This window comes from Halichoerus grypus, chromosome 10 (assembly GCF_964656455.1).
Source record: "Halichoerus grypus chromosome 10, mHalGry1.hap1.1, whole genome shotgun sequence".
NCBI lineage: Eukaryota > Metazoa > Chordata > Mammalia > Carnivora > Phocidae > Halichoerus > Halichoerus grypus.
Window position 1 is genome coordinate 56550346 of NC_135721.1, and position 26767 is coordinate 56577112.

At 36.4% G+C, this 26767-nt stretch overlaps 1 protein-coding gene across 7 annotated transcripts in view; it reads left to right on the forward strand.

The window, feature by feature from the left end:
- Positions 1-26767, forward strand: part of VPS54 (VPS54 subunit of GARP complex) — a 93828-nt gene that overhangs the window by 61256 nt on the left and 5805 nt on the right. For 5 of the 7 annotated variants that reach the window (XM_036079096.2, XM_036079098.2, XM_036079099.2 and 2 more), the window contains 10 exons: positions 3802-3931; positions 4773-4954; positions 5571-5683; positions 9295-9358; positions 10546-10651; positions 11572-11659; positions 12384-12505; positions 12605-12685; positions 22112-22219; positions 24335-24429. In XM_036079096.2, coding sequence (XP_035934989.1) covers positions 3802-3931; positions 4773-4954; positions 5571-5683; positions 9295-9358; positions 10546-10651; positions 11572-11659; positions 12384-12505; positions 12605-12685; positions 22112-22219; positions 24335-24429 — 1089 coding nt within the window. Of the gene's footprint in view, positions 1-3801; positions 3932-4772; positions 4955-5570; positions 5684-9294; positions 9359-10545; positions 10652-10904; positions 11006-11571; positions 11660-12383; positions 12506-12604; positions 12686-22111; positions 22220-24334; positions 24430-26767 lie in introns of those variants that run through there. The other 2 variants (XM_078056476.1, XR_004913063.2) reach the window with 2 other exon arrangements.

Consider the following 26767-nt stretch of genomic DNA (forward strand, 5'->3'; position numbering starts at 1 on the left):
CTAATTCTCTCTTCTGCCTCATTTATCTTAGCAGTTAGAGCCCCCATTTTTGATTATACCTCATTAATAGCCTTTTTGATTTCGACTCGGTTAGATTTTAGTTCTTTTATTTCTCCAGAAAGGGTTTCTCTAATAACTTCCATGCTTTTTTCAATCCCAGCTAGTATCTTTAAAATCATCATTCTGAACTCTAGTTCCGACATCATACTAATGTCCGTATTGAGTAGGTCCCTAGCATTCGGTACTGCCTCTTGTTCTTTTTGTTGAGGTGATTTTTTCCGTCTTGTCATTTTGTCCAGAGGAGAATAGATGAATGAGAGAACAAAATGCTAACAGGGTAACAGTGTCCCAAGAAAATATACTCTAAACAAATCAGAAAAGACCTGAAACCAGGGGAAAAGAAAGGGAAAGAAAGAAAAAAGAAAAAGAAAAAGATAAAAACAAAAACAGAACAAAACAAAAAAACCAGAATATGATCAAATATGATCAGGCTGGTGCATAGATCAGTGCCACACACTAGATTTTGGGTGTATTTTGGTCTGTTAGAAGTGCCTCCCAAAATTTTAAAGAAAGAAATATATATGTACAAAAATAAGGGTTAATACGATGAAGGGATGGAATATGACTGTAAAGATGAAAATCATAGAAGATTTTATAAAAGGAATTGATAAGAAGTTGTTTGAAAAAAGAAGAGGATTTAAAAAAAAAAAGAGAGAATTTGATCAGTCAGGAGACTAGAACAAAGCCATACACTAGAGATTTAGGGTATATTTTGATCTGTTATAAGAAACTGTATCTCAAAATTTTGAAGAGAGAACAACTTATATATATATGCCAAAAATAAGGGTATGAAGGGATAGAATCTATGAAGGGATAGAATATGACTCTAAAAATGAAAAATAAAAATGTTTTATAAAAAAGGGATTGATAAGATGTTGACTGAAAGAGGGAAAAAGAAAAATTCAAAAAAAAAAACCCAGTTAAAAAAAAATTAACTTTGAAAGACTAAAGAATCATGGGAAAAAAGCCATGAATTCTATGTGCAGTATTCCCCCAGCGCTGGAGTTCTGCCGTTCTCATTGATCGGTAAACTTGGTCTTGGCTGGCTGTTCTCGCTGATCTTCTTGGGGAGGGGCCTGTTGCTGTGGTTCCCAAATGTCTTTGCCGGAGGTGGAACTGCCCCGCCCTTGCCGGTCCGGGCTCAGTAATCTGCTTGGGTTTGCTCTCGGGAGCTTTTGTTCCCTGCAAGTTTTCTGTACAGCTTTGGAGGACGAGAGTGAAAATGGCGTCCTCCCAGTCTCTGCCCCAGAGGAGCCCAGAACTTGGGGCCCTACTCCTCAGTGTGCGCCCAGAGAAAAGCAGTCAATCACTCCCGTCTCCCCGGTCTCCGGCCACACTCCGTGCTCACCCGGCCTGTGAGCGAGCGTTTCTATCTCTGGCGCACGACCCTGTGTAGAGTCTCCAAACCCAGCAGATCCCTGCAGTGCGCTCCCGTGCCGCTCCTCCTGGGGGGGAAGGTGAGTCTCCCCGGATCTGCCCCTTGTTGGGTCCCTGCTGGAGGAGCAGTGGTCCGACTGTGCCACGGATCACGGTTTATGGCAACCCCGAGCTGAGAGCCCGCTCCTCTGCTCCGTCTCTGCAGCCGGCTTCCCTGCTCCGATACGTGGGAGCTCTGCTGCACTCAGGCACCCCCGGTCTTTCTGTGACCCCGAGGGTCCTGAGACCACACTGTCCCATGAGGGTTCCACCCCCCCGCTTAGCCACTGGAGTGACGTCCCTCAGCGAAGCCAACTTCTAAAAGTTCCGATTTTGTGCTCTGCTGCTCTATCACTTGCTAGAAGTGGCGGTTGGAGGCCCCCTCCCCCGCCGTCTATCCTCCTGAATATCACCTCGGGTTCACTTCTCTGCACGTCCTACCTTCCAGAAAGTGGTTGCTTTTCTGTTCAGAGAGTTGTTGCTATTCTTTTCTTCGATCTGTTGAGTTCGTAGGTGTTCAGAATGGTTTGATCCCTATCCAGCTGAATTCCTGGAACCAGACGAAATCCAGGTCTCCTACTCCTCTGCCATCTTTCTCCTTTTATTTTAACTTTTTAACTGGAGTATAATGCACATAGAGGCCAATACATCAGTTATATGTGTTCACCTCAATTACCATAAAGTGACTATGCTGGTGTAATCATCATCCAAATTAAGTAATAGAGCATTACCAGCTCTGTAGAAGGCCCTTTTGTGACTACGTTTTCACTCTTTCCCAAAGGAAACCATGAAAATGGTTGGTTTTTCTTGTTTTTAAACTTTATACAAATGAAATCATAAAGGGAATCATGTTCTTTTGTCTCAATTCTCTTTCACTCAGTATTATTATGTTTGTGATATTCTTCTAAGTTGTTACATATAGCAGTAGTTTATTTTTATTTGTGTACAAAATATTCCTACTATAAATTAAATTTGGGTTATTTCCATTTTGATTGTTGTGAACATTCTTCTAAGTGTCTTTGGTGCACAGGTTATAAGCATTTCTGTTGAATATATATCTAAGAATGAATAAGGTTTGTGAATAGTCAGTTTAGCTAATGACAAAAAATTTCCCAAAGGGGTTGTACTCATTTACAATCCATCAGCAATGTAACAGAGTTCCTGGCACTCCATGTCTTCATTCAGTCTTGGTATTGTCAGTCTTTTACATGTTAGGCATTCTGGTGTGTATGTTGCAGGTATATTAGTTTTAATTTTTATTTCCCTGATGATTGGTAAGAGATCACTTTTCATATATTCATTGACTGTTTGGATATCCTCTTCTGTGAAGAGCCTATTCAAGTTCTTTGTGCACTTCTCTATTGGTTTGTATTTTCTTGTTGATTTATGGGAGTTCTTTATGTAGTCTCAACACAAGCCTATTGTTGTTGTCCAGATTATAAATATCTTCTCCTATTCTTATTGGGGTCTTTGATGAACAGAAGTTCCTAATTTTAATATAATCCTATGATTCATTCTTTTCCTTTATGGTTTGGGCTTTTTTTTTTTTTTTTTGTCCTATTGAAGAAATCTTTCTCTGCCCTAAGGCCTTGATGATATTCTCTTATGTTATCTTCTAGAAGCCTTGTTGCTACCCTCATCACATTTAGATCTACAAGCCATCTGGAATGGACTTTTGTGTATAGTAGTATGAGTGTTTTCTGTTTTTCCATATGATTATTTTTCTGAACTCACATTTACTTCTATATAAAGAGTCCAGTGCTATTTCGATACCAGCTCCCACAAAACTGTTCCTTGAGGACAGCAATCTATTGTGTCCCCTCCAGTACCTAGCACTTAAACATAATAAATGCTTAGGAAATATTAGTTCAGTTGAACTGAATATCAACTATCATTCAAAATTCTAAGTAAAAAAAAAAGAGTGCCTATTTGCATTAAATAACATCCCTTCATTCCTCTCCCTTCCCGTGTGTCATCCTAGGCACCTGTGCACAATGTGCCACACCTACCACCTTGTACCTACCTGGAATTTTTTTTTTTTTTTTTTGCTGTAGTTTTTGCAGAATTTCCGATCAGAGTCTGAAATAACTACAGAAAATACTACAGCAGAGGGAGAAAATTATTTTTATATAAGATTAGGGTAAAATATTTCTATTAACTGAGCTTAAGTGATGCTTCACCACACACAAAAAAAGTGTTTGATACATCACAGAATTTTTCATCAGATGTGAATTTTATAGCTTTTTGTTTTTTATTGGTATGCTACCTGTCAAGGACAATATACTCACAATTTTCCCTGACTTAATCTCTTTTTATCATTTTCAGGGTCAATGAAGACATGAAATTAACTGATTTAGAGCTAGAAAAACTGGCAAATAATATCCAGGAGTTATTGTATAGTGCCTCAGATATATGCCATGATCGAGCTGTCAAATTTCTCATGTCAAGAGCAAAGGTTAGTTGTTTGATAAAGTTTTAGATACTTCATACATCGTATAATTATTATGAAGATCTAGAATCATATACTTGCTTATGTCCCTATGTTCCCCATAATGCATATATTTTTAATACTTAATAAGGTTAGTGGTACTGATGTGGCCTATTAGGAAGATGTTGAAATGTAAAATAATCCAAATAAAAGAAATAGGAGAATTTATTATTCTTTAAAAAAATGATTAAAAGAATAATTTTGAGATTTAATGCCTTAATAATTAATTTGAAGTTAATACTGCTATTTTATATGTATATGTATACATATATGTGTATATAATTAGCCACCATATTAATAAAAATAGTTGAAATCCAAGAGTATGAAAATTTTATAGTATGACCTGAATTTATTTGAGCTACTGTAATATAAAGGGGTCAGTGTAAAATTTAGACATTTTAAGCTTTTTATGTTCAATTCCTGGGACTGAAGTATTGAGAAACTTCATTAAAAATGATTTTAAGGTGAGGGCGGCTGGGTGGCTCAGTTGTTAAGTGGCTGCCTTCGGCTCAGCTCATGATCCCAGGGTTCTGGGATTGAGCCCTGCATCAGGCTCCCTGCTCAGTGGTAAGCCTGCTTCTCTCTCTCCCTCTGCCTTCTGCTTCCCCTGCTTGTGCTCTCTCTCTCTGTCAAATAAATAAATAAAATCTTTAAAAAAAATGATTTTAAGGTGATATTTATGAATTAATATATATTATTAAAATAATATAATTAACATATGTTAAATGACGTTGGTTTTATAGATTATTTGTATTTGGTGTTACATCTAATTCTCTGTCATGATTTTTGTGTTATCTTTAAAATTTAGGATGGTTTTCTTGAGAAGCTAAATTCCACGGAATTCATAACACTTTCTAGATTAATGGAAACATTCATTTTAGATACTGAACACATCTGTGGGAGAAAAAGTATGTCATTACTTGGAGCACTTCAGAGCCAAGCTAATAAATTTGTAAACAGGTTTCATGAAGAGAGAAAAACTAAGCTCAGGTATCATTACCATGTTCATTTCTGTTCTTTAGTTTTTTCCCCTTTTCTTTACAAAACATGATTATATTTAATTGATTAGCTCACCAGAACCCCTGAAAAACTTCTTTATTTTTCGTTCAAGGCAGATTGTGGAATTAAAATCAGTTTCTTGGCTTTTCAAAGTGGAATTAGAATGTTTATTTTCATTAAAGTACTTATCAGGAAGATCCTCAATAGATTGGCTTTTCCTTTTCCACTCAACATGAGGTTAATTAATGTTTCACTACTCTTCTTGGTTAGGCTAAGAAATATAAAAAGAAAAATATTTTCTGGAAGTACTCATACCGAATGATTATTAAATTACAAAGGATTTCAATTTATTAAGGTGTACATTTATTTTAAAAATCTTAGTACTAACAACAGCTAGTGGCCATTACTGTGTAAAAAGACAATGCCTTGTATTACATGAGGTCTACTTGAATTTAACTAAGATACATGTAGTGTCTTTATTATTACTAAAAGATGACAAGAAAAGTCTTACGTACTCACTCAGCTCTTCCTTTTCTTTTCAACCAAAGAAGATGGTGTTGAAATATTGTTAAAGCTTATCTTCCCTTTTTCCCTCCCTTTTGAATAGCCTCCTCTTAGATAATGAGCGCTGGAAGCAAGCTGATGTTCCTGCAGAATTTCAGGATCTTGTTGATTCTATATCAGATGGAAAGATTGCTTTACCTGAAAAAAAATCAGGGGGTATGTGTATTCTTTCACATACTTTCTTCCAGTTTTATACTGTTTATTCATTTTATAGGAATGCTTAACATTTCTTTAATTGACAATGCCTCTTGAAAAGCCTAGAACTAAAAAAAAAAAAAATGCCAGCTTAGTTAGTAAGTAATTGACTGGAAAAGTTATCTGTGGTAATTTGTAATAATTTCAGATATTTATTGAATGTTAACTATATGCCACATACTGGGCCAGGTGCTTTTACATGCATTATTTCAGTTTATCTGCACAACAATTTATGATGAAGATGCTATTGTTAACCTTGTTTTAACAGTGAAGAGGCATAAAGCTTCCAAGGATTAAGGAATTTTGTACAAATGATGAGCTGAGATTTGAAACCGGCTTTATATAATTTCATGGCTTTGTTCACTCTACCATGTTGTTTAAAGACATGTATTCATTTACTGAACACTAGTAAGCTTCTACTATGTGTCAGATATTGAGACAGAGATAACAGTTATAATACTCCTTTAAAAGGGCTAAGTCTAATGAAAAAAAAATGGATTAGCAATCACAAGTAATGCAGTAGTGATATGATAGAGAAAACCAAAATGTAAAGAACTCTGGAAAAAGAAGACTATAAAGGAGACTCAGAAGGAAGTGCCAGAGAGGTAGGAGGAAATCCAGAAGAACATAGAAGTAAAAAAATTAGTTTCAAGAAGAGAATTGTTACTGGTATCAAATATGTCTTGGGTTTCATATGAAAGAAATGCAATGACGTGAAGATACTTTTGTATGCCAGTTAAATTGGAGCTGTCATGTGATAATAAGGTAAACTTATGTACAACTTACCCTATAAAACCAGATTTGAAATTATAAGATTGTCAAATAATTTTTTGAAAGTTTTTTATTTTAAGGAGACTCCATGCCCAACATGGGGCTTGAACTCATGACCCTGAGATCAAGAGGCACATGCTCTACTGACTGAGCCAGCCAGGCTCCCCGATTATCAAATATTTTTAATGGAGGAGGCAGATGCATTTTCAAATTTTATGCATTTAATAAAAGTTTAAAATTTTTACATAGAAATATTTTTAAACTGTGTATTTCATATTTACACAAAATGCAACTGCACTACAAGGGAAAGACTGAGTAAAATTCAAATAGTGACCACTAGTTTGACATGTAGGAGATTATTTGCAATTCTAGTAATTCAGCAGAGTGACAGAGTCATATTATAGTTTAGTACTAAGTAACTTGAAAGATGAGGACTGGTAAACAAATGTAGCCTCCTTTTTCAACAAGTTTGGTTGTGAAGGGAAAGTGAGTGATGAAGTAGCACTAGAAACCTAAGAGAATAATTAGATTATTACTTTAATCCACTCAAGGAATTGAGAGAAGAGTTTTAAGGTAGGAGAAACTGAATTATGTTTTTATGTTTAACAGAAAGAGGAAAAAGATTAAAGAGAGGAGTGACATGGACTGATTGTGAGGCAGGGCCCCTGGAATTAAGTCCAGAGTTGAGATGAAGGGCTATCTCTTCTAACACGGTGACAAGAGAGGAGGGGTTAAGGACAGGTGTGAAATAGATTAATTCATATAGGGCAGAGAGAAGAATTGAATGAATTAAGTAGATTTCTGTTGCCTTGTGACCATTTTTTAGTAGGTGACAGTGTTGGGTGGTGGTCACAATCTTTTGATTGATTATATGATATTAGCAAAGCAAAAGTATTTAAGTAGCAAAGATTGAAAGAAAAATAAAACTGATTATTTTAAATCACAAGTTTAAAATTATAAGATTTATTTCTCATTTACTCTTTCAGGCTATATTTGATGACTTCCCACTTTGTGAGGTGCTGTGCTAGATGATTATGACATGTTTTCTGTCCCTGAACAGCTCAGAGTCTTATAATCCACTGTCATGCAAACATAACAATTTTTGAATTAAAATGATAAATATAGAGTGATTGAATTAACTGTTTTTTGTTTGTTTTTGTTTTTGCAAAGTGAACTATTTTCACTTTCTTTTTGGAGGATACTGACAATAAGAGGTTTCTTTTATACACCCTACTTCTGTCCCAGTCTTTTTTTTTTTCCCCTCTGAGTGAGAAGAAAGTACATGCTATTAGAAGTCCATTAACATTTTACTAGTTCTTACCAAGTTAAGGATCTTTGGTTATTATTCATGCATCCACCATCCATTAATGAGTTACTAGCTGCTTGGCTAGGCATGGGGAAATGAAGGTTAATGGATAGCAATTAGTATTAATTGAATGCTTACTTGATGATGGATAGTTTGTTCTAAGCACTTTACATTGTTACCCCATTTATAGGGCCATGAACTAGATACCGTTAGTATTCCTATTTAACAAATACGGAAACTGAGACACAAAAAGATTAGGCAATTTGCCTAAGGTTACAGAGCTAGGAAGTGGTAGAGGTGAGCTCCAAATTCAGGCAGACTGACTTTAGGATCCTTTCTCTACACTACTATGCTCTGCTGATTCTCTCTGTGATGTGGAGAACTGATTAAGACACAATCCCTGTCCTCAAAAATTTAATCTGACATACAGAATGAGTTGTGTTTAGAAATTGTATCACACTGAATTTCTTTCCTTGATAGAAATGAGGAAGTAGCCTGGTGATGGGTATTAAAGAAGGCACGTACTGCATGGAGCACTGGGTGTTATATACGCAAACAATGAATCATGGAACACTACATCAAAAACTAATGATGTAATGCATGGTGATTAAGATAACATAATAAAAAATAAATAAATAAATAAATAAGAAATGAAGTAGATATTTAATGTCAAGGCAAAGGGACTTGAAGCTTAGGGAAGCATGATGACTTGCCCATGATAATCTAATTGATTTAGATGATTCAGGACAGTAATCCAGTCTACTATTCTTTTTACTTCAGCATGCTGAATTTTCTTTTATAATGATAAATACACATGCTGAAAATAAAATAATTTCTGGATTAAAATCTTGAAAATTAAAAATATATTATGTATAGGGGCGCCTGGGTGGCTCAGTCGGTTAAGCGTCAGCCTTCAGCTGAGGTCATGATCCCAGGATCCCTGCTCAGTGGGGAGCCTGCTTCTTCCTCTGCCTGACACTCTGCCTACTTGTGCTCTCTCTGTCAAATAAATAAATAAAATCTTTAAAATATATATATTATGTATAAATATAAAATATATAATCTCTCCATTGAATATAGGAATTAGCTTGTATTCTAGGAATTATCATAATGACCACCAGTTGAAATTCTAGTTCTGCCTTTCCAAACTAATATTTTTTTCCTTTACTACTTACTGATCACCTGCCATGTGCCAGACCTAGGATAGGCAGTTTGTAGTCATGATCTCTGTCATTAACAACAACACTGAGGTGATAGATACTGGAACTCAAATCCAAATTTCTCTGATTCCAAACCCAGTATACTTCATTCTGTTCCAAATTGCTTCCCAAGAAGTAGATCTTTGTTTTCAGAAATAAGATAGTTTCAGGCCCTACCAGGACCTAAATTGGGCCCTAAAATCTTTTTCAGTTTTTTCCTAGTTTAAATTTTTTCCTCTAATAATTTGTTTCATCTTGTTCCTATGTCTCTCTTGGTTATCTGCTTTACTGTCTAGCTACGGAAGAAAGGAAACCAGCTGAAGTTCTTATTGTCGAGGGACAACAGTATGCTGTCGTTGGGTGAGTGACACATTTTTCTTTATTAGTTGAGTCAGTTATTTAAGCCAGAGGTCTCCTAGTTCCCCCTTGATATGACTTGGAAATTTTAGATTAACGATTTTGGATCTTACAAATAATTATGATTTCTTTCCTTAACTACCCTTTATCTTGTTATTGTTGCTTGATGGCATTAGTCACCCTCTGGCTATCTGGCTTTCTGGTTTTCTGGCTCTTCAGGCAAAAGACCACTCCCAAAAAACTCAACTCCCTGGCTAAGAGGAGAATATTTTATCTTCTGAGAGAAGATTACAAAAGATAAACAGTGAACCACTACCCAGTAAAGCAGACACTAGACGTATGCATGGACCATAACATATGGTCTGACAATTAAGCTGTTACAGAGGCTAGACACTTACTTTCTTGAATCACTACTTCCTGATATCCTGCAGACTTTTATAAAACATTATTTTACATGAATCACTCATTTCTGAGCATCTCATTGAACTTGGATGTCCCATAATGAATGGCTTTATTCACCTTAATCTCAGTCTTATTTAACCTCCCAGTAGTGTTTCTTTTCAGTTTATGACATGTTCAGCTAATGAGCTGGTAACTTTCTCATCGTAGGAGAACCTTGTGACTTACCAAAAAACTTTTTAGGAGATACCATTGTTCTTTGAAGCCACAGTTTCTCTTTCATCTCACTAAGAAAATCAAGACTTGGTTCCTGTCATTAATTCAACAGTTACGATTGAGCACCTACTATATAATCAGAAACACTGGGTAGGCTTTTTGTCAGTGTTTTTGAATTGGCTAAGGAATGGGATACCTGCCTTATATATATATTTTTAGGGAGGGAGGGGCAAAAAGGGAGGGAGAGAGAGAATCCCAAGCAGACTCCACGCCCCAGGATACCTGCTTAATAGCAGTGTCACACAGAGAGTGATATGCCAAAGCACAAAACTTAAGGAAGTACTCTTTCTCCGTGCCATGCAAGTGCTGACCCTGTAGTTGCATGACCCTGAAAATGAGTGCCTCCTTCATTTTGCACCTGAGGAATCTGTCTTGCCTCACCTTAGTCCCTACTCTGCTGCATTTACAGGTAAAACACATAATTTCACAGTTACCAAGATCAGTATTGATTTTTATGTGTTGAATCATTTTAACTTTCTTGTCTTGACTTCTTGTTGGGTCATCTTTTCTTACAGAACTGTATTGCTGTTGATAAGAATTATCCTTGAATATTGCCAGTGTGTGGACAATATCCCATCTGTTACTACTGACATGCTTACTCGTCTGTCAGATTTATTGAAGGTGTGTATGATTTCACTCTGTGATGGAAAAATAGTTGAAAGAAGTAATTCATTAGGGTATGACTAATCTTCAAACTAAGACATTTCAAGGTTAAGTTACCTTTAAGACATTAATTTTGTGACATTTGATTGTGGTTGAATCACAACATGTTACTGGAAGAAGGCCGCCTGCTTCCTTCTCACTTTTAGTGATTCCTCATTATACCCATAGAGTTGTTAATGACATTGGAGACAGGAGATGATTTGTTCGTTAGGTGCTGAACATGACTGAGGCCACTTAGGTCAAAAAACCTGGACTGGTTTCAAATGTGCATGGAAGGAATTCACTGAACTTTACAAAATTCATCTCACTAAGGTTAGAGATTTTTCTTAAATCATTCTTTCAGAACCATTGATGTAAAATGAAAATGTGGTGATAATCTTATTCAGCCATTTCATTTTAACAGATATTTTTAACTGCTAGCATAAAGGCTCCAAATGTCTAATCAGTTAATTCTGCTCCCAAATTGAGTTGTCATATTTTAGTCCAGAAAGATTTTGTTACCCTTTTGACAATAGGACCCTCCAGTAAGAATGACTGAAACTGAACTAGTTTTTTTAATTTAAGTGTAATTAACATATAGTGTATTGTTAGTTTCAGTGAAACTGAACTAGTTTTATGAATGCAGATTAAAGATTAGTTTCTGAACAATTGTTTTTTAGAATTTTACTTTTTTCCTACCAGACAATAAATATTAACATCATCCTTCCCCTTTTTTTGCCATTACATAAATAGATCCTAATTGCTCCTACTAGAAAATTCATTTGGTCCTTGAATGAGAGGAAAGAGGAATGTATTTTTAGAACTGTAGACACATGGCCAGCATATATAAAATAGTTTTTAATAAATTGTTGGGCTTTTTTTTCTCCTTCCTTTGTTAGTACTTCAATTCAAGAAGTTGCCAGTTAGTTCTTGGAGCTGGTGCACTGCAAGTTGTTGGACTAAAAACAATAACTACAAAAAATTTGGGTATGGATTCTTGCTTTTAATTCACATGCTGAGGTTTTACAGTGAGGTCGCCATACTTATGTTTTCATTATACCTGATGTTTTTATGAGTTTAATTAAAGGCTCTAAAAGTAGCAAATGCTGCTTCACTCTTCTGTGTATTACCATAACTGAAAAATTAACTTCTGGGGAAATGTTACGAAGAATTTCCACCCTAACATATATAAGTTATTTGGAAGTTGCACCACTATAGAAAATGTTAAGATGTAATACATATGAGGTATCTGAATGTCAGAAGAGAATCAGTTGTCCCATTAGCTTCCTCAGGTTAGTAATACTAACAACTTGAGTTCATTGGGAAGAGCAGCATGTTTACTACATTATTCATTACCGAGTCAGTTTTTTTTAAAGATTTTTATTTATTTGAGAGACAGCACGCAAGCGGGAAGGGGCAGAGGGGGAGAGAGAGAAAGAATCTGAAGCAGATACTGCACTGGGCACAGAGCCCAATGTGGGGCTCAGTCCCCTGTCCATGAGATCATGACCTGAGCCAAAACCAAGTCAGATGCCCAACTGACTGAGCCACCCAGGCACTCCCCAAATCATTTTCTTAAACGAAGTGAAATAATGTTGATTTCTGCCAGTGTGTTCTTCATTGATGAAACAAACTGTATGAAACTAATTGACATTTTTTATTTAATTTGATATTTAATTAAATGCAACTAATAGTGTTTTTTGTTCTTCAGCTCTTTCTTCACGTTGTTTGCAGTTAATTGTGCACTACATTCCTGTGATCAGGGCTCATTTTGAAGCTCGACTGCAGCCTAAGCAATATAGCATGCTTAGGCATTTTGATCATATCACTAAGGTACTTTTCCTTATATTTTCTACTAGAGTTTCATAATTGTTAAGTATTTTTTAGATGTGTCCCAGGGACTTTAAAATACAATGTTCTTTCTCGTTACAGGACTACCATGACCACATAGCTGAAATATCAGCTAAGCTTGTAGCGATAATGGATAGCTTATTTGACAAGTTGTTATCTAAGGTAATGATTTATGGAAATTATTAGGCATTGTTTAAAGGCATTGTGCCTTTTCACAGTTGTCTAACCAGTCAAATTCTTCAGGGTTTAGAAAAACTCAGTAAAATGTTCAGATTGCCCAAATAATGGATAATTATATCCAAAGAGGCTGGAAGGGGGCAGGAGGGAGGTTATTTTAAGAATGATAGAAACCCTATGCAGAAGTAATTTTATATTAGCTGCATTGACAAATATGTGCCTTCTTCAAACTAGGTTTTAGTCTGAAAGTCCTCCAGAGACAGAATTGAGAGAACAAAGATCAAAATAGAGAAAAAAGTAGATAAATTATTTGTGGTAAGGTACGTTCTTTATTTTCCAGACTGAAATGGCAGAGTCTGAAGTACTCTATTATTTCCCATATAGATAATCAATTTCAGTATCTGTTTCTTGTTTGCTTCCCATTCCGAATGGGTCATTAAAAGAAGCAATGGTTTCCAGTGAATCCTCTATTATACTGGAGGGTATCTTTAGAAAAATGTCACTTAATCAGGCCTAGTCACTTTTGCCCTCTTACTTTTTTCATTCCCTAAGTTCAACACCTGTCTTAGGGAGAAAGCAGACATTGGAATTTTGAAGGCTATATGTACATGCCTGAGAGTATATTTAGGGTAATCATCAAACTAGGCACTTTGGTATGCTTTTCTGCCACTTGCATTCTTCAGGATTCTGAGATGGCAGGAGCAGCAAGCACGTGAAAATCATAAAAGTGCAAGGTAAAGCAGTGCCCATTCACAGGTATAGATGTGTGCTTGTACATTTGAAGGTGACAATGAGGAAAAGTCCTTGGAAAATAAGATTGCATTTGTTTAATAGTTCTCAAATGTTTTGGTCAGAGGACCTCTTTACACTCTTAAAAATAATCGCAGACCCCAAAGAACTTTTATTTATGCAAATTGTACCTGTCAGTAAGTACCATATTAGAAATTAAAACTAAGAGAAATTTAAAACACAAGAGTACACAAACACACATTCCATTGGCTGTCAGAACGATGACATTGTTGCAAGTCATCTAAAAATCCCCACTCTTCAAACATGAGAAAATGAGAGTGAAAAGTTAATAACATTTTAATATTATTATGAAAATGGTTTTTACTTCACAGATTCCCACAAAGAGTCTCTGACTCCCAGGTGTCCCCATACCACACTTTGAGAATGTCGGGTGTAGTTGATAAATAACACAGATATTTTATGCCCTTAAGAAGCTTAAGGAATTTATAGGTATGTGCAGACATACCTATATTATGCTGTACCTGTTAAATTAGTTTCTAGTTTTGTGTGGAGAAAAATGATTGTTTAGGAATTCTCTATTTTCTTTATGGTTGCCAAGTACAAACTAAATTGAAAAGCATACTGTTTCATCAGTTTTCCTTTTTGATACGTGGCATTCTTCTGTCTACCAAAAGTTAATAAATAACATACTGTGACTACTCTAAAGAAGTTTACCATCTATTACAGGAGGGGAGGTGGGTGGGGGATGGGTTAAATGGGTGATGGGGATTAGGAGGGCACTTGTTGTGATGAGCACCGGGTGTTGTATGTAAGTGATAAATCACTAAATTCTACACCTAAGAGGCTAAGAGGTATGTAAACTAATGGAATTTAAATAAATATTTGGAGAAAATTAATTAATTTTTTAAGAAAATAAGTTTACCATCTAACAAGGCAGAGGACTGTAAACGCCTAACAGTGTAGAATAAGGTAAATGTTAAATAGTGGAACTAGTAATAAGCTGTGGAATATAATGAAGCAAAACCAAAGTAGTGCCAGTACTCTTAAATCCCTGATTTATTCTGTGTTTTTGTTTTGTTTGTTTGTTTTACCAAGAATTGGGACTGTGGCTAGGCTTTTTCCCGTGATGGTTTATTTTATTCTTTTTTTTGGTAAAGAAAAAGAGAATTATTTAATGAGCTTTCCATATATTTATCACCTATATATAACAGTCACATTTTGCTTTTTTTTCCTAAACTATTTAAAAAAAATTTTTTTTTTTAAAGATTTATTTTAGAGAGCACGAGCAGGGCGGGGTGGAGAGGGGCAGAGGGAGAGAATCTCACGCAGACTCTCCCCTCTGTGCACGGAGCTGGATACAGGGCTCGATCTCACAACCCCAAGATCATGACCTGAGCCAAAATCCCCAAGAGTTGAATGCCTAACCTACTGGCACCCCATAAAATATTTTATAATAAATGCGAGGCATTATGATATTTCACCCCTGAATAATTCAGTTATGTATTTCTAAAAACTGACAACTTTCTTATATATTCATGCTACCATATCACACCTAACAAAATTAACAGTAATTCCTTAATATCATCTAATATTTATTGCTATTTAAAATTTATCAGTTGTCCCAAAATGTTTTTTTCAATAGCTTGTTTGAACAAAGATTTCTACATGATTTACATACTGCATTTAGTTATTATATGTCTTAAGTCTTTTATAAACCTTAAATATCCTCCTCCCCATTATTTTTAATGTCAAGAATGTGCCTAGTCTTTTGCAACTTAGTATTTTCACTACTATATTTCTACTGATGACTTCCCCTGTTACCTTGACCTGTTACATTCTCTTGGTTAACAAGTCTCTGTTTGCCACTCTCTGCCCTAGTTGCTTTCATGGGTTGCCCAGGAGTTTAGCTCTGTTTTTTTTTTTTTAAAGATTTTATTTATTTATTTGATAGAGACACAGTGAGAGAGGGAACACAAGCAGGGGGAGTGGGAGAGGGAGAAGCAGGCTTCCTGCAGAGCAGAGAGCCCGATGCGGGGCTCAATCCCAGGACCCTGGGATCACGACCTGAGCCGAAGGCAGACGCTTAACGACTGAGCCACCCAGGCGCCCCATTAGCTCTGTTTTTAATTCATGCCAAGATAGCAGACAGTGTTTGGTTTGGGTTAGCCTCTTAATTTTAGCTTTTTATTTTCTAATCTGAAAATTTAATTTGGAGAAAGAAGGATAACAGTAATATAGACTGATTCTAAAAAGCTAGTAAGTAATGGTACCATTGCTTAGAAAGAATAAAACGTTAACATCTAATTATACTACTGGCTCAACTAATGTCCCAGCCATCATTTATTCATTCATTCATTCATTCATTCAGGAAGTTAAATTGTGTTAGGTAACTGGGCTACATAGAGTGAAGAAGTCTTCAGTGTTGTCCCTCAAATAGTTGAATATCTAATAAGAAAAATATATCGATAATTATAACAGAAGGTAGAATATGTAAAGAGCCATAAGTAAGGAATCAATTTCATGCAATTAGAGCTTTTAATGCTTTGGAAGAGTGGGTTCCCAGCTAAGGAGGGAGATCTGGGAAAAACTTTATGGATGAGGCATGCATGTAAGTTTTGCTTTTAAAGATAGGCGTGGTTAGGGCAAATGAAGTTGAGGTGAAGAGACACTCTGAGGTAACAGCATGTAGGTAGGAATCATAGGAGGAAGATTAGTGTCAGGGTTTTGTAGTCAGGTAGACCTAAGTTCATGTTTGTCCCAGATTAGCCATTGAAGCACCTTGGGCAAATCTCCTTAAGCCTTACTTTGTCTTTAAATGGGGAAAATAATAGAGCCTTATAAGTTTGTAGTGAGGATTAATGAGATAATATTTATGTGGAGTGCTTTTCTTTTATCATATGTCTGACTATAGCAAGTTTCCAGTAAATGTTGACTGCTAATGTTTTTGCTGTTGTTGTTAATAATAACAAAGGTAAGTTATTCCATTTAGCTAATGTATTAGGGTAGGTGAACTGAGGAATGGGAGATACGCTGGAAAGACAGTGAAGAGTTTTCACTACCAGTGGAAAGCTAACCAATTTAAGTTAGGCTTATGAGGTATAACTTACACTCAGTAAAATTTACCCTTTCTAAATACATAGTTTGATAACTTTAACATATGCGGTAGTAGAACTACCACAATCAAGATACCTAACAGTTCTGTCACTGTTAAACATTCTCTCCGGCACTTTCGCAGTCACTTCTCTCCCCACATCCAAAACCTTGACCACCACTGGTCTGATTTTCATCTGTGTAGTCTTGCCTTTTCCAGAATGTCCTTTAACTGGAATTATACAGAATGTAGCCTCTTGTCCCAGGCTCCTTTCATTTAGCATAATGCTTTTGAAATTGATAGTATGTGTTAGTGGTTTGTTCCTTTTTATTATAGAGTAGTATCCATTGTATGGATGTATCACTATTTGTTTATTGATCCATTTATCAGTGGATAGACCTTTGGATTGTCTCCAGGCTTTGGCTATTATGAATAATGCTGCTATAAACATTCACGTGCACATCTATCTGTGGGTACATGTTCCATTTCTCTTGTGTAAATACCTTGGAATAGATTGATGGTTATATAAGAAATGTAAAACTTTATGATATCTTTATAAAAAACTGCCAAATTTTTTTCTAAAGTGAGTATACCATTTTTTTTTTCCTACTTGTGATAGATGAGAGTCCTAGGGGCTCTTCATCCTCACCAGCACTTTCTATTGTATGTTTGTTTGTTTTTTAATGTTAGTACTCTAGTAGGTCTGTATGGAGTGATATCTCATTGTGGTTTTAGTTTACATAATAATTTATATGTTGAGCATCTTTTCACATGTTAGTTTCCACCCATGTCTTTTCTTTGGTAGCGTGTTCAGACTTTTTGCTAATTTTTAAAAATTGGGTTGTTGTAAGAGTTCTCTGTATATTCTAGATACAAGTCCTTTATCAAATACGTGTTTCCATAAGTATTTTCTCTCAGTCTGTCACTTTTCATTTTCTTAACAGTGTTATAGAAATAACAGTTTTTAAATTTTGATGAATTCCAGTTAGTCATTTTTTTTCTTTATTGTTCATGCTTCTTATGTCCTATCCCAAGAAGCCTACCCAAGTTACAAAGATAATTCCCATTGTTTTCTTCTGAAAGGTTTATTGTTTCAGGTTTTATATGTATATCTGTGATCCATTTTTAGTTGATTTTTGTATATAGTACAAAGTATGAGTCAGTGTTCTTTTTTCTGGCTAGTTCCAGCACCTTTTGTTGAAAAGACTGTCCTTTCTCCATTGGCACCTTCGTTGAAAATTGGCTATTTTCCTGTGGGTCTATTTTCAGACTCCTGTTCCATTGATCTATAAGTCTGTTTTACACCAATACCATGTCTTAATATCTTAACTACTGTAGCATTATTCTAAGTCTTGGAATCAGGTAATGTGAGTCCTCGGATGTGAAGCCTTCTCATTGTTCCCACCCCTCCTCCAGTGGTAGCCAGTCTCTACTTTGATTGGTTTTTGATCCTTTGCTTAAAGGTATTTTTTGTTTCTGTTCCTCACAGCCCTGGGGATGAAAGAATTGAGTGCCCTTTGTCCGTGACTTTAGGTTTTGCTTCATATAAGAGGAGGGTGCAAGGAAGTGGGCAGCACTTGTTCCTTTTCTCTAGTGGTGGCCACTCGCCTCCTGCTTGTCTATGAGAGTGATTCTGTGGTCTCTAGTTCTGACTCCAGTGTTGCTTGTGAGGACCTTTTGGAAACCCATGGAGGAGAACTTGTGCGTGCAAACTCCCCTTGTGGCCAGCGCTCTCATTTACTGTAAGCATATACTAGTCCGTATTTGGCCCTTTGGGCATTTGTTAAAACGTTAGTTGTTTTCTGTTTGTTTCTGTGGTGGTCACCTCTTCTTCCTATGCTCTGCCAAAGTGAGACAGTTCCTGTGTCCCATCTCTCCTCAGTGGGGCTTGTCACTCTTTGGAGTTAGTTCCTTTGGTTCTTGGGACCTCTGTTCTCTGAAGGGTTCAAGAAAAGTTATGATTTTGTAAATTATTACAGTTTTTTGTTGTGGTGAGGGTGGTAGAATATTCTCTTACAGCTTTCTCAATTTTAAATGGAAGTAGAACCCAAAAGTTTTTAAACTAACCCATGATTAGAATTGCACTTTAGTAGGATTTATCAGATAGTGTGTAGAATAGATTTGAGGTGGTATGGCATGTCCTCTGTGTGGAATACTTTCACTTAATTTTTTTCATTTGAAGACTCAGCAGCCCAGGTGTGCTGCTCGGGAAGCCATCTCTGCTATTGCCTAAACGTCTTCACCCGTGTTCCTGGAGCATGCAATGTCCACTTTCTGGAATACCAACCAGCTTTTAGGCTGTCAGCTCCCCAGAGCTCTCTGTCTCTGATTCATCTTCGTACACTCCAGCTAGCATAGTATCAGACACATTCATTCAGTCATACACGTTCATATACATACATACAGACACTCATACACCTATATACCTATGTACATATATACACACATGTAAGAAAATATGCATCCAGAGCTTACTGTGTACCAGTTTTATTAAACGTTTATTGACCTCATATCATATCTGGACTCATTAAAATGTGACTGCGTTTTTTCAGGTGAGAAGTATTGAAGATCTCACCCACAGCAGTGTTTCTCACCTGAGACAGTTTTGTCCCCTGAGGACATTCAGAAGTGTTGGGAACATACAGTTTAGGAAGTGGGACAATACTGGTAGCTAGTGAGTAGAGGTCAAGAATGCTACTGAACATCCTATAATACACAGGATAGCCCTCACAACAAAGAATGAGATAGCCCAAAATGTTAGTAGTGTAGAGGTTGAGAAACTCTGACCTAGAATATTAATGTGCAAAATAATCTGAAAGTACATTTGGTGGCACTTAGATTCAATACAAGGAACCAAAGAGGAGGAATAAAAACTGAGTTGGAGATTTCCAGTCTGGGTGAGCAGGAGGACTGTAATACAAGCAATAGTAATGGAAACAGGAAGGAAAAGCAGGTTTGGGAAATTTCATGGTAAACTCAGTTATGGTATGGATCATTTAGGAGATGTGTGACTTAAATTTAACAAAGTGGTTCAGGACTAGAGATATATTAGAAGTTGTTAGATTGAATGAGATTCATAAGAGAGAGAGAGGGGATGATGGGGGCATTAAGATTGAAAAAGCGTTGCATTTAGGAGACAGGATACAGAAGAGGAAGGTCAGGAGGGGAGGAATCAGGGAAACACTGCGTTACATGAGGACTGAGGACCGTGTTTCAAGTGTGAAGGTGTGTGAACACTGCAGAGCAATGAGTAGGGGGACTAGGAAAGTTACTAAATTTGGAAGTTAGGATGTCTTTAGTGATTTTTGCAGAAATTTCAGAAGATTGTTAATAGTGGAGGAAGGTGGTTTGGGTAGTGGCAAGAACCAAATTTTAAGGGTTGAGAATAAAGTACCGTGTCAAGTTTCAGTGACTGAAGAAATGATGAAGGTAAGATGGAAAGAAGAGTATCTTTAGGGAAGGCAGGGGTGAAGGAAGGTTTTGGGGGTGTACTAGTTACCTAGAGCTGCCATAACAAATTATCAAAGACAGTAGCTTTAAAACCACAGAAATGTATTCTTTCATAATTCTGGAGGCAGAAGTCCTAAATCAAAGGGTTGTCAGCCATGCTCCCTCTGAAGGCTCTAGCAAAGTCTTTCCCTGCCTCTTCCTAGCTTCTGGTGCTTGCTGTCAATTGCTGGCATTCTTTGGCTTGTAGATGTATCATTCCAATTTCTGCCTCTGTCTTCACGTGGCCATTTTCCTTCTGTGTGTCTATGTCTAAATTTCCTTCTCCTTTCTTTTATAAAGACACCAGTCAGTGGATTTAGGGCCCACTCTAATCCAGTATGACCTTATAAGGTTCTAAGTGAACGTGAATTTTGGGGGGGATACTCTTCAACCCAGTACACGTGGTATTTAAAATACGGGGATGTTACCATAATGAGATAACTACTTCATACCCACTAGGATGTCTAAATAAAAAAGACAGACAATAACAAGTGTTGGTTGAGGATATGGAAAAATTGGAACCCGCATACACTGCTGAGTAGGACTATAAAATGATACAGCTCCTTGGAAAAAATTTTGGCATTTTCTCAAAAGATTAAAGTTATCATATGACCCAGTAATTCCACTTCTAGGTATACACCCAAAAGAATTGAGGACATTTGTCCACACAAAACCAGTACATGAATGTTCACAGCATTATTATTCATAATAGCCAAAAAGTGGAAACAACCCAAATGTCCATCAGTTGATGATTGGATAAATTATGGTATATTCGTACAATAGAATATCATGTGGCCCTAAAAAGGATGAAGTACTGATGCATGTTAACAACATAGATGAATCTTGAAAGCATTATGCTAAGTGAAAGAAGCCAGTCACAAAAAGCCACATATTGTATTATTACATTTATGGAGATTAGTGGTTGCCAGGAGCTGAGGGGAGGGGGGCATGGGGAGTGACTGCTAATGGTTATGGGTTTCTTTTGAGGTGATGAAAATGTTCAGAGGTAAATGGTGATGGTTGTATAACTGAGTCTACTAAAAACCAGTTAATTGTACACTTTAAAAGGGTGAATTTTATGGTGTGTGAATCATATCTTAAATCTGTTATTAACAAAAAAGATAAGGGGATGTTTTATATATTCCTAGGCTGAAGAAAGGTAAAACTTTAGGGGGTCACAACTTTGCTTATTTTGGACCCAGTCACATGGTGACTTCTGCATCGTTCTGCTAAGAGCAGTATATTGGAACTCACCATTTTAATAAACTATATAAGATTAGTACATTAAATTATTTAGCCCAGATTTGTCTTATAAATAAAAATGGTAATTTGTGAATTATAAAATGTGGGCCAAAGATGGTTCTCTGAATGATACCAGTATATTATATTATTATATTACTATCCAAATGTAAGGATAGTAAAATGAATTTACCTAAGTTTAAATTTTCAGCATAGGTCATAGCTGAGAAAGTTTTCCTTTACCATAGTTAGGATAAATATGATTACTATATTGGCCTACCTACAAAAGAAAAAGAAAATTTTAATTTTGCCAGAGTCCTATTGATTTGATATGATCATGTTGACACGTTCTGAAAATCATGTTTAAAAAATAATCTGTTAATTTGGAGCCTACTTTAAAGATTCATCATTGTATATTGAGCCAGATGGGTAGCTAACATTTTTAGTGTACTTACTTTGTATCAAGCACTGTTTTGTGTTCTTATAAGCCGTCTTTTTAAGTCCTCACAGCAAGTCCTTTGAGATATAGAGAAATGAAGTAACTTGCCCAGTGTCACATAGCTAAGAATCTGAAGAGCTGGGATTTGAACCCAAAAAGTCTATCTTAAGGGAAGCAGCCTCTGTTCTTAGCCACTAAATTTTGCTGGCTTTCTCAAAGTAGATTAGGATATTTAATGAAAAGTTCTTGAGATTTGCATGAGTAGCACAGATCATAGAAGTGTAAGCTTCAACTCTATCAGAGTTAGGCATGTAAGGGCTGAAAATATATGTCTGAGGGAACAGTGCGGACAATAAACAATCCAGAGGACATGAACATAATTCTCATTATTTTTCCCTGCCAGTATGAGGTGAAAGCTCCCGTTCCTTCTGCCTGTTTCAGGAATATTTGTAAGCAAATGGCAAAAATGCATGAAGCTATATTTGATCTTCTTCCAGAAGAACAAACACAAGTGAGTAGTAATTCCTAACACTGCTTTTTTATATATAACATATGCATGCAGAATTGGAGTGTTTTTACATGCTTTTGGTACAGTTAAGCCTAGTTCATATTCCAATTGGGGCGCCTGGGTGGCTCAGTTGTTAAGCGGCTGCCTTTGGCTCAGGTCATGATCCCAGGGTCCTGGGATCGAGCTCCGTATCGGGCTCCCTGCTCTGTAGGAAGCCTGCTTCTCCCTCTCCCACTCCCCCTGCTTGTGTTCCCTCTCTCGCTGTGTCTCTATCTAATAAATAAATAAAATCTTTCCAATAGGATTATTATTTTTTTCAGCTGTTATATTGACCTGTGGAACATGGATAAAAATTTCTGATTTCAAAAGGCCCCTAGCTCCAGCAGGCTAGAGCAGTAATTGCTCTGCTGTATGTTAGCAATTGTAAAAAGCAGATTTTTCATTGGTCCATTGAGGATCAGAGATGCCAGATTCTACCTACATCGTTCATTACATTATCAGTTTGAAAATCAGAGTTGCCATCTATCAACAGTAAAATATGTTGCTGTTATTATAATCCAAATGGGATAGTGGAGGAATTAGTGATGGAATTAATGAGATGACATATAAAGTAACTCAATCAATACACCTGATTAATATTTGTTAGATCAGCATAAGTGATCGGTAGTAGGCATAAACCAGGAAAATAGCAAAATGGGTAGTCTTTGGCACCTCTCACCTATGAAGTATCCTCCCTTTGTCCTGACCGTCTTCCCCTATATGAGTGTTACCACAGAGTTCTCTGCACTGTTCACCGACTCTCCTACCCCACCCCCCACTTGCTCGGTTCCCCTCTCCTGGTACTTTAAAGATTCCAGGATTTCTTTTTTTTCAATCTTCTTTACCCACCTTAGCTTGTTCCCTCTATACCAGGTTATCTCATTCAAGCCTAGTTGTAGAATGATACAGTGTTAGAATACAAGCCTAGTTGTATGACTGATGAGTTTTCACTAGGATTTTTGTTCTTCAGACAAGTTTGTTATTTGAGTTTGCCTCTAATTGGTTAAGTACATGGAAGTGGTATTTGGGAGCAAAAGGTAGCTTTCTTAGTGTCTCTTGCCTACTCTTTCTCCTGCTGGTCTGCTTTCCCATACCACCTCAGACTTCCATCCTACAGTAGCTCTTACTGTTTTTCTTCATGCTTCCCTAGGTTTTCATTAATCATTCCGAACTCAGGATTCATCCAACTCCTTTGAGGCTCACTGAGAATTGAGGAGCTATAAGAGAGGGAGCACCCACTGGGTCTCTTTTTTCTTCCCCATTTCTTCCTAGTCAAGCCATCCTTCTCATTGCAAGTGTAAGATCTCCCACCTCTGACATTCTGACCTTCTGGATTTGTCATCTGAGTTCTAATTATGGCCAGGTCAGGGAGCTGGGCATACAGGTAGTCCATGTGTTTTTATCTGCATCATAATTTAAAGGAACTCTTGTCAAAGCTGGGCAAGAATTAGATTTTATGTCAGTGTTGTCAGTTGAATACTAGTAATTCCATAAAACTTCCATGGATGACTTTATATATATTTTTCCCCATAGAAAATACATGTTATTCCACAAAATCGTTTCCAAAGATTAACTATAAACAGCTTCAGGTCAGGTATTTCCCACAGAAGTTTTGGGCCATTGCATCAAATACCTGCATGCAGGAGCAATAAAGTACTTTCTAGTCGTTTTACCAGTTTAGAAGGATGAAAGTATCTTTGCCTCTACCATTGTGACTTTTTTTTTCCCTATCAAGTTCATATTTAATATATTGCAGAATTCTCCATTTCTTTTTGCCTGTCATGGTCGATCCCCCCTTATATATCCCAGAGGACTTCTAAGGGGCAGAAAGGCAGTAATAAGTCATATCACTAAAAGAAGTACTGCTGATAAGGGGTAAAAGAGCTTTTATCCAAAAATGTAGAAAAATTATACTAAAATAGCAACTAAATACCTCAGGGGAGCTTCCTAAAAGTATATGCCAAAGCAAAGATTTTTTAAAAGTACTTTCTCCAAATAATATTGATTTGATACTGATACCTCAGATGCTTATGTCTTGTTTCAGTAGAGCTTTAAGAAACCATTTTATTTCTTTTCCAGATGTTATTTTTAAGAATTAATGCAAGTTATAAACTCCACTTGAAAAAGCAGTTATCTCATTTAAATGTGATAAATGATGGAGGACCTCAAAATGGGTATGTTTTCAACATATTTTTACTATGTGCTGCCATATTGGATTGCTTGATTGGTTTTTACTCATTATGCTGTCCTTCTCCACTATAATCATATCGGACCACTACAGTGGTAAAATCAGCAACTTTTTGCCTTTTTTTCTCTGTGGAGAGGATATCTGTATCTGCCTGTCTGTCTACATTAAAGTGTTTTATAAATGGTCAATTACTTAACTCACATGTCTGTTTTGAGGCAGCGTGGGTCAGCGTATGTTACCCAGTAGTCTCTCCCTATGCAGACAGGACTCAGAGTCCTACTTTGTAGCTGTGTGACCATGAGAATGTCCACTTAATTCTGCCTTATTTATAAAATAAGGATAAAATGTGCTTTAACTCTTTAATAGGGTCACAAAAAATATAGTATAAATGTATATGTCCATTTTATTGTAAACTGTTGAACAAATTATATGTATTATCGGTGAGATAGTGTAATTATATAAAACAGAATTTAGAATCAGAAAACTTGGGTTAAGTTCTGCTGCTTACTAGCTGTGTGACTTTAGGTAAATCACTTACTCTCTCTGTGCTTTTATTTTCTTAGATTTGAAAATAGGGATGATGGTAAAAAGTACCATCACAAGATTTTTGTGAGGAGCAACACAGATAAAGATACGGTGAAAAGATTATACAAAACGCAAAAGCATTGATTATGAAACTACACCTTAATATGATTTCCTTAGTGTTAGCTATTCCATGGATTTTTAAGGAATATTTTATTCCCTGTTAAGTTTCAGGCTTAAATTTTCAAACTTACAGGAACAAGTGACAAAATATATTTTGGAGTCAGAAATTGGCCCTGTCCAATAAAACAAGTACACTGATTTTGCAAGAAATACTTGGAAGCTCCAGACTGCTGAATCTGTTGGCCACGCTGAATTTTTTGATGCAAAAATCTGATCTCTCCCTTATTACCTGGTTCTTCTCTTTCTTATTTTTAACAATTGTTATTTTCAAAAATTTCAGAGCCACAGAAAAGTTCAAGGACAGTTTATGAACACCAAAACCTCTCAGAAACTGTTTTTAAAAAACTAGTATTTTTAAGCCCCACTCCCCTCATAACCTTCTACTTTTATTCCCATAGCTAAATCTGGGTTGGTTGGTTGGTTGGTTCTGACCAGTACTTCTGAAGCATCCAAGCTAACTCATTACCTATTACTTTCTTTGTTAATATAGCTATTTGGGGGTCGTACCACCTTAGAGATCTTCACTGTCACATACTTTTAAAGACACTAATTCTATGTAAGTCAATTCATGCCTCTGAGTGATCCCTTGAAAGATGGAATTCCCTGAAAATTAACCTCTAGACTCTAGCCAAAGACATAGCAAACTACCTGCTTAAAAGAAATTTTTGTTCCTGAGATGGCTCTAAAAATGTACTTTTTTTTTCAAGAATGAAATTGACATAACATGAAATTAACCATTGTACAGTTAACAATGCAGTAGCATTTTGTGCATTCACAAGTGCATTCTAGTTCCAGTTTGTCCAGGTGATAAAATAGGATCAACACTTAAAAAAACCCAAGAGGAAATCCTCTACCCATTAAGCATTAAGTTACTTCCTATCCCTCCTTCTCCCCAAACCCTGTGTTTTCTGATGAGATTTTATCTAAGACATTTTTAAAATACAGACCTATAGAGAATAATATTTGTATTGCTGCTTAGAATTGATCATTAACATTTATTTTTGCTTGAAAAAAATGTTTATGTTAAAAAAGAAAACAAGGGGCACCTGGGTGGCTCAGTTAAGCATCTGCCTTCCGCTAAGGTTGTGATCCCAGGGTCCTGGGATTGAGTCCCGCATTGGGCTCCCTGATCAGCGAGTAGTCTGCTTCTCCGTGTCTTTCTCCCTTTGCCCTTCTCTCTTGCTCATGCTGTCTCTCTCTCAAATAAAATCTAAAAAAAAAAAAAACAAAAAAACCCAAAACCATTCCAAATGAAACTGAAGTATCCCTTGACCCCATCTCCAGTCCCATTCTCTTTCCCCCAACCCGTAGTCAGTATTTTTAATAAATTTGGCCTGTATTCTTTAAGTCCTTCACATTATCTTTGTATCTTAAGAAAAGTAGGTAGCACTGTTTTATAAAATTTAATTTACTTATATGGTATATTGTATATATGCTGCTTACTTTTTCCTACTCAGCATTGTCACTGGTTTATCTATTTGATATGTAGAAATTGTCCATTTTTTTTTTTAAAGATTTTATTTATTTATTTGACAGAGACACAGCGAGAGAGGGAACACAAGCAGGGGGAGTGGGAGAGGGAGAAGCAGGCTTTCTGCTGAGCAGGGAGCCCGATGTGG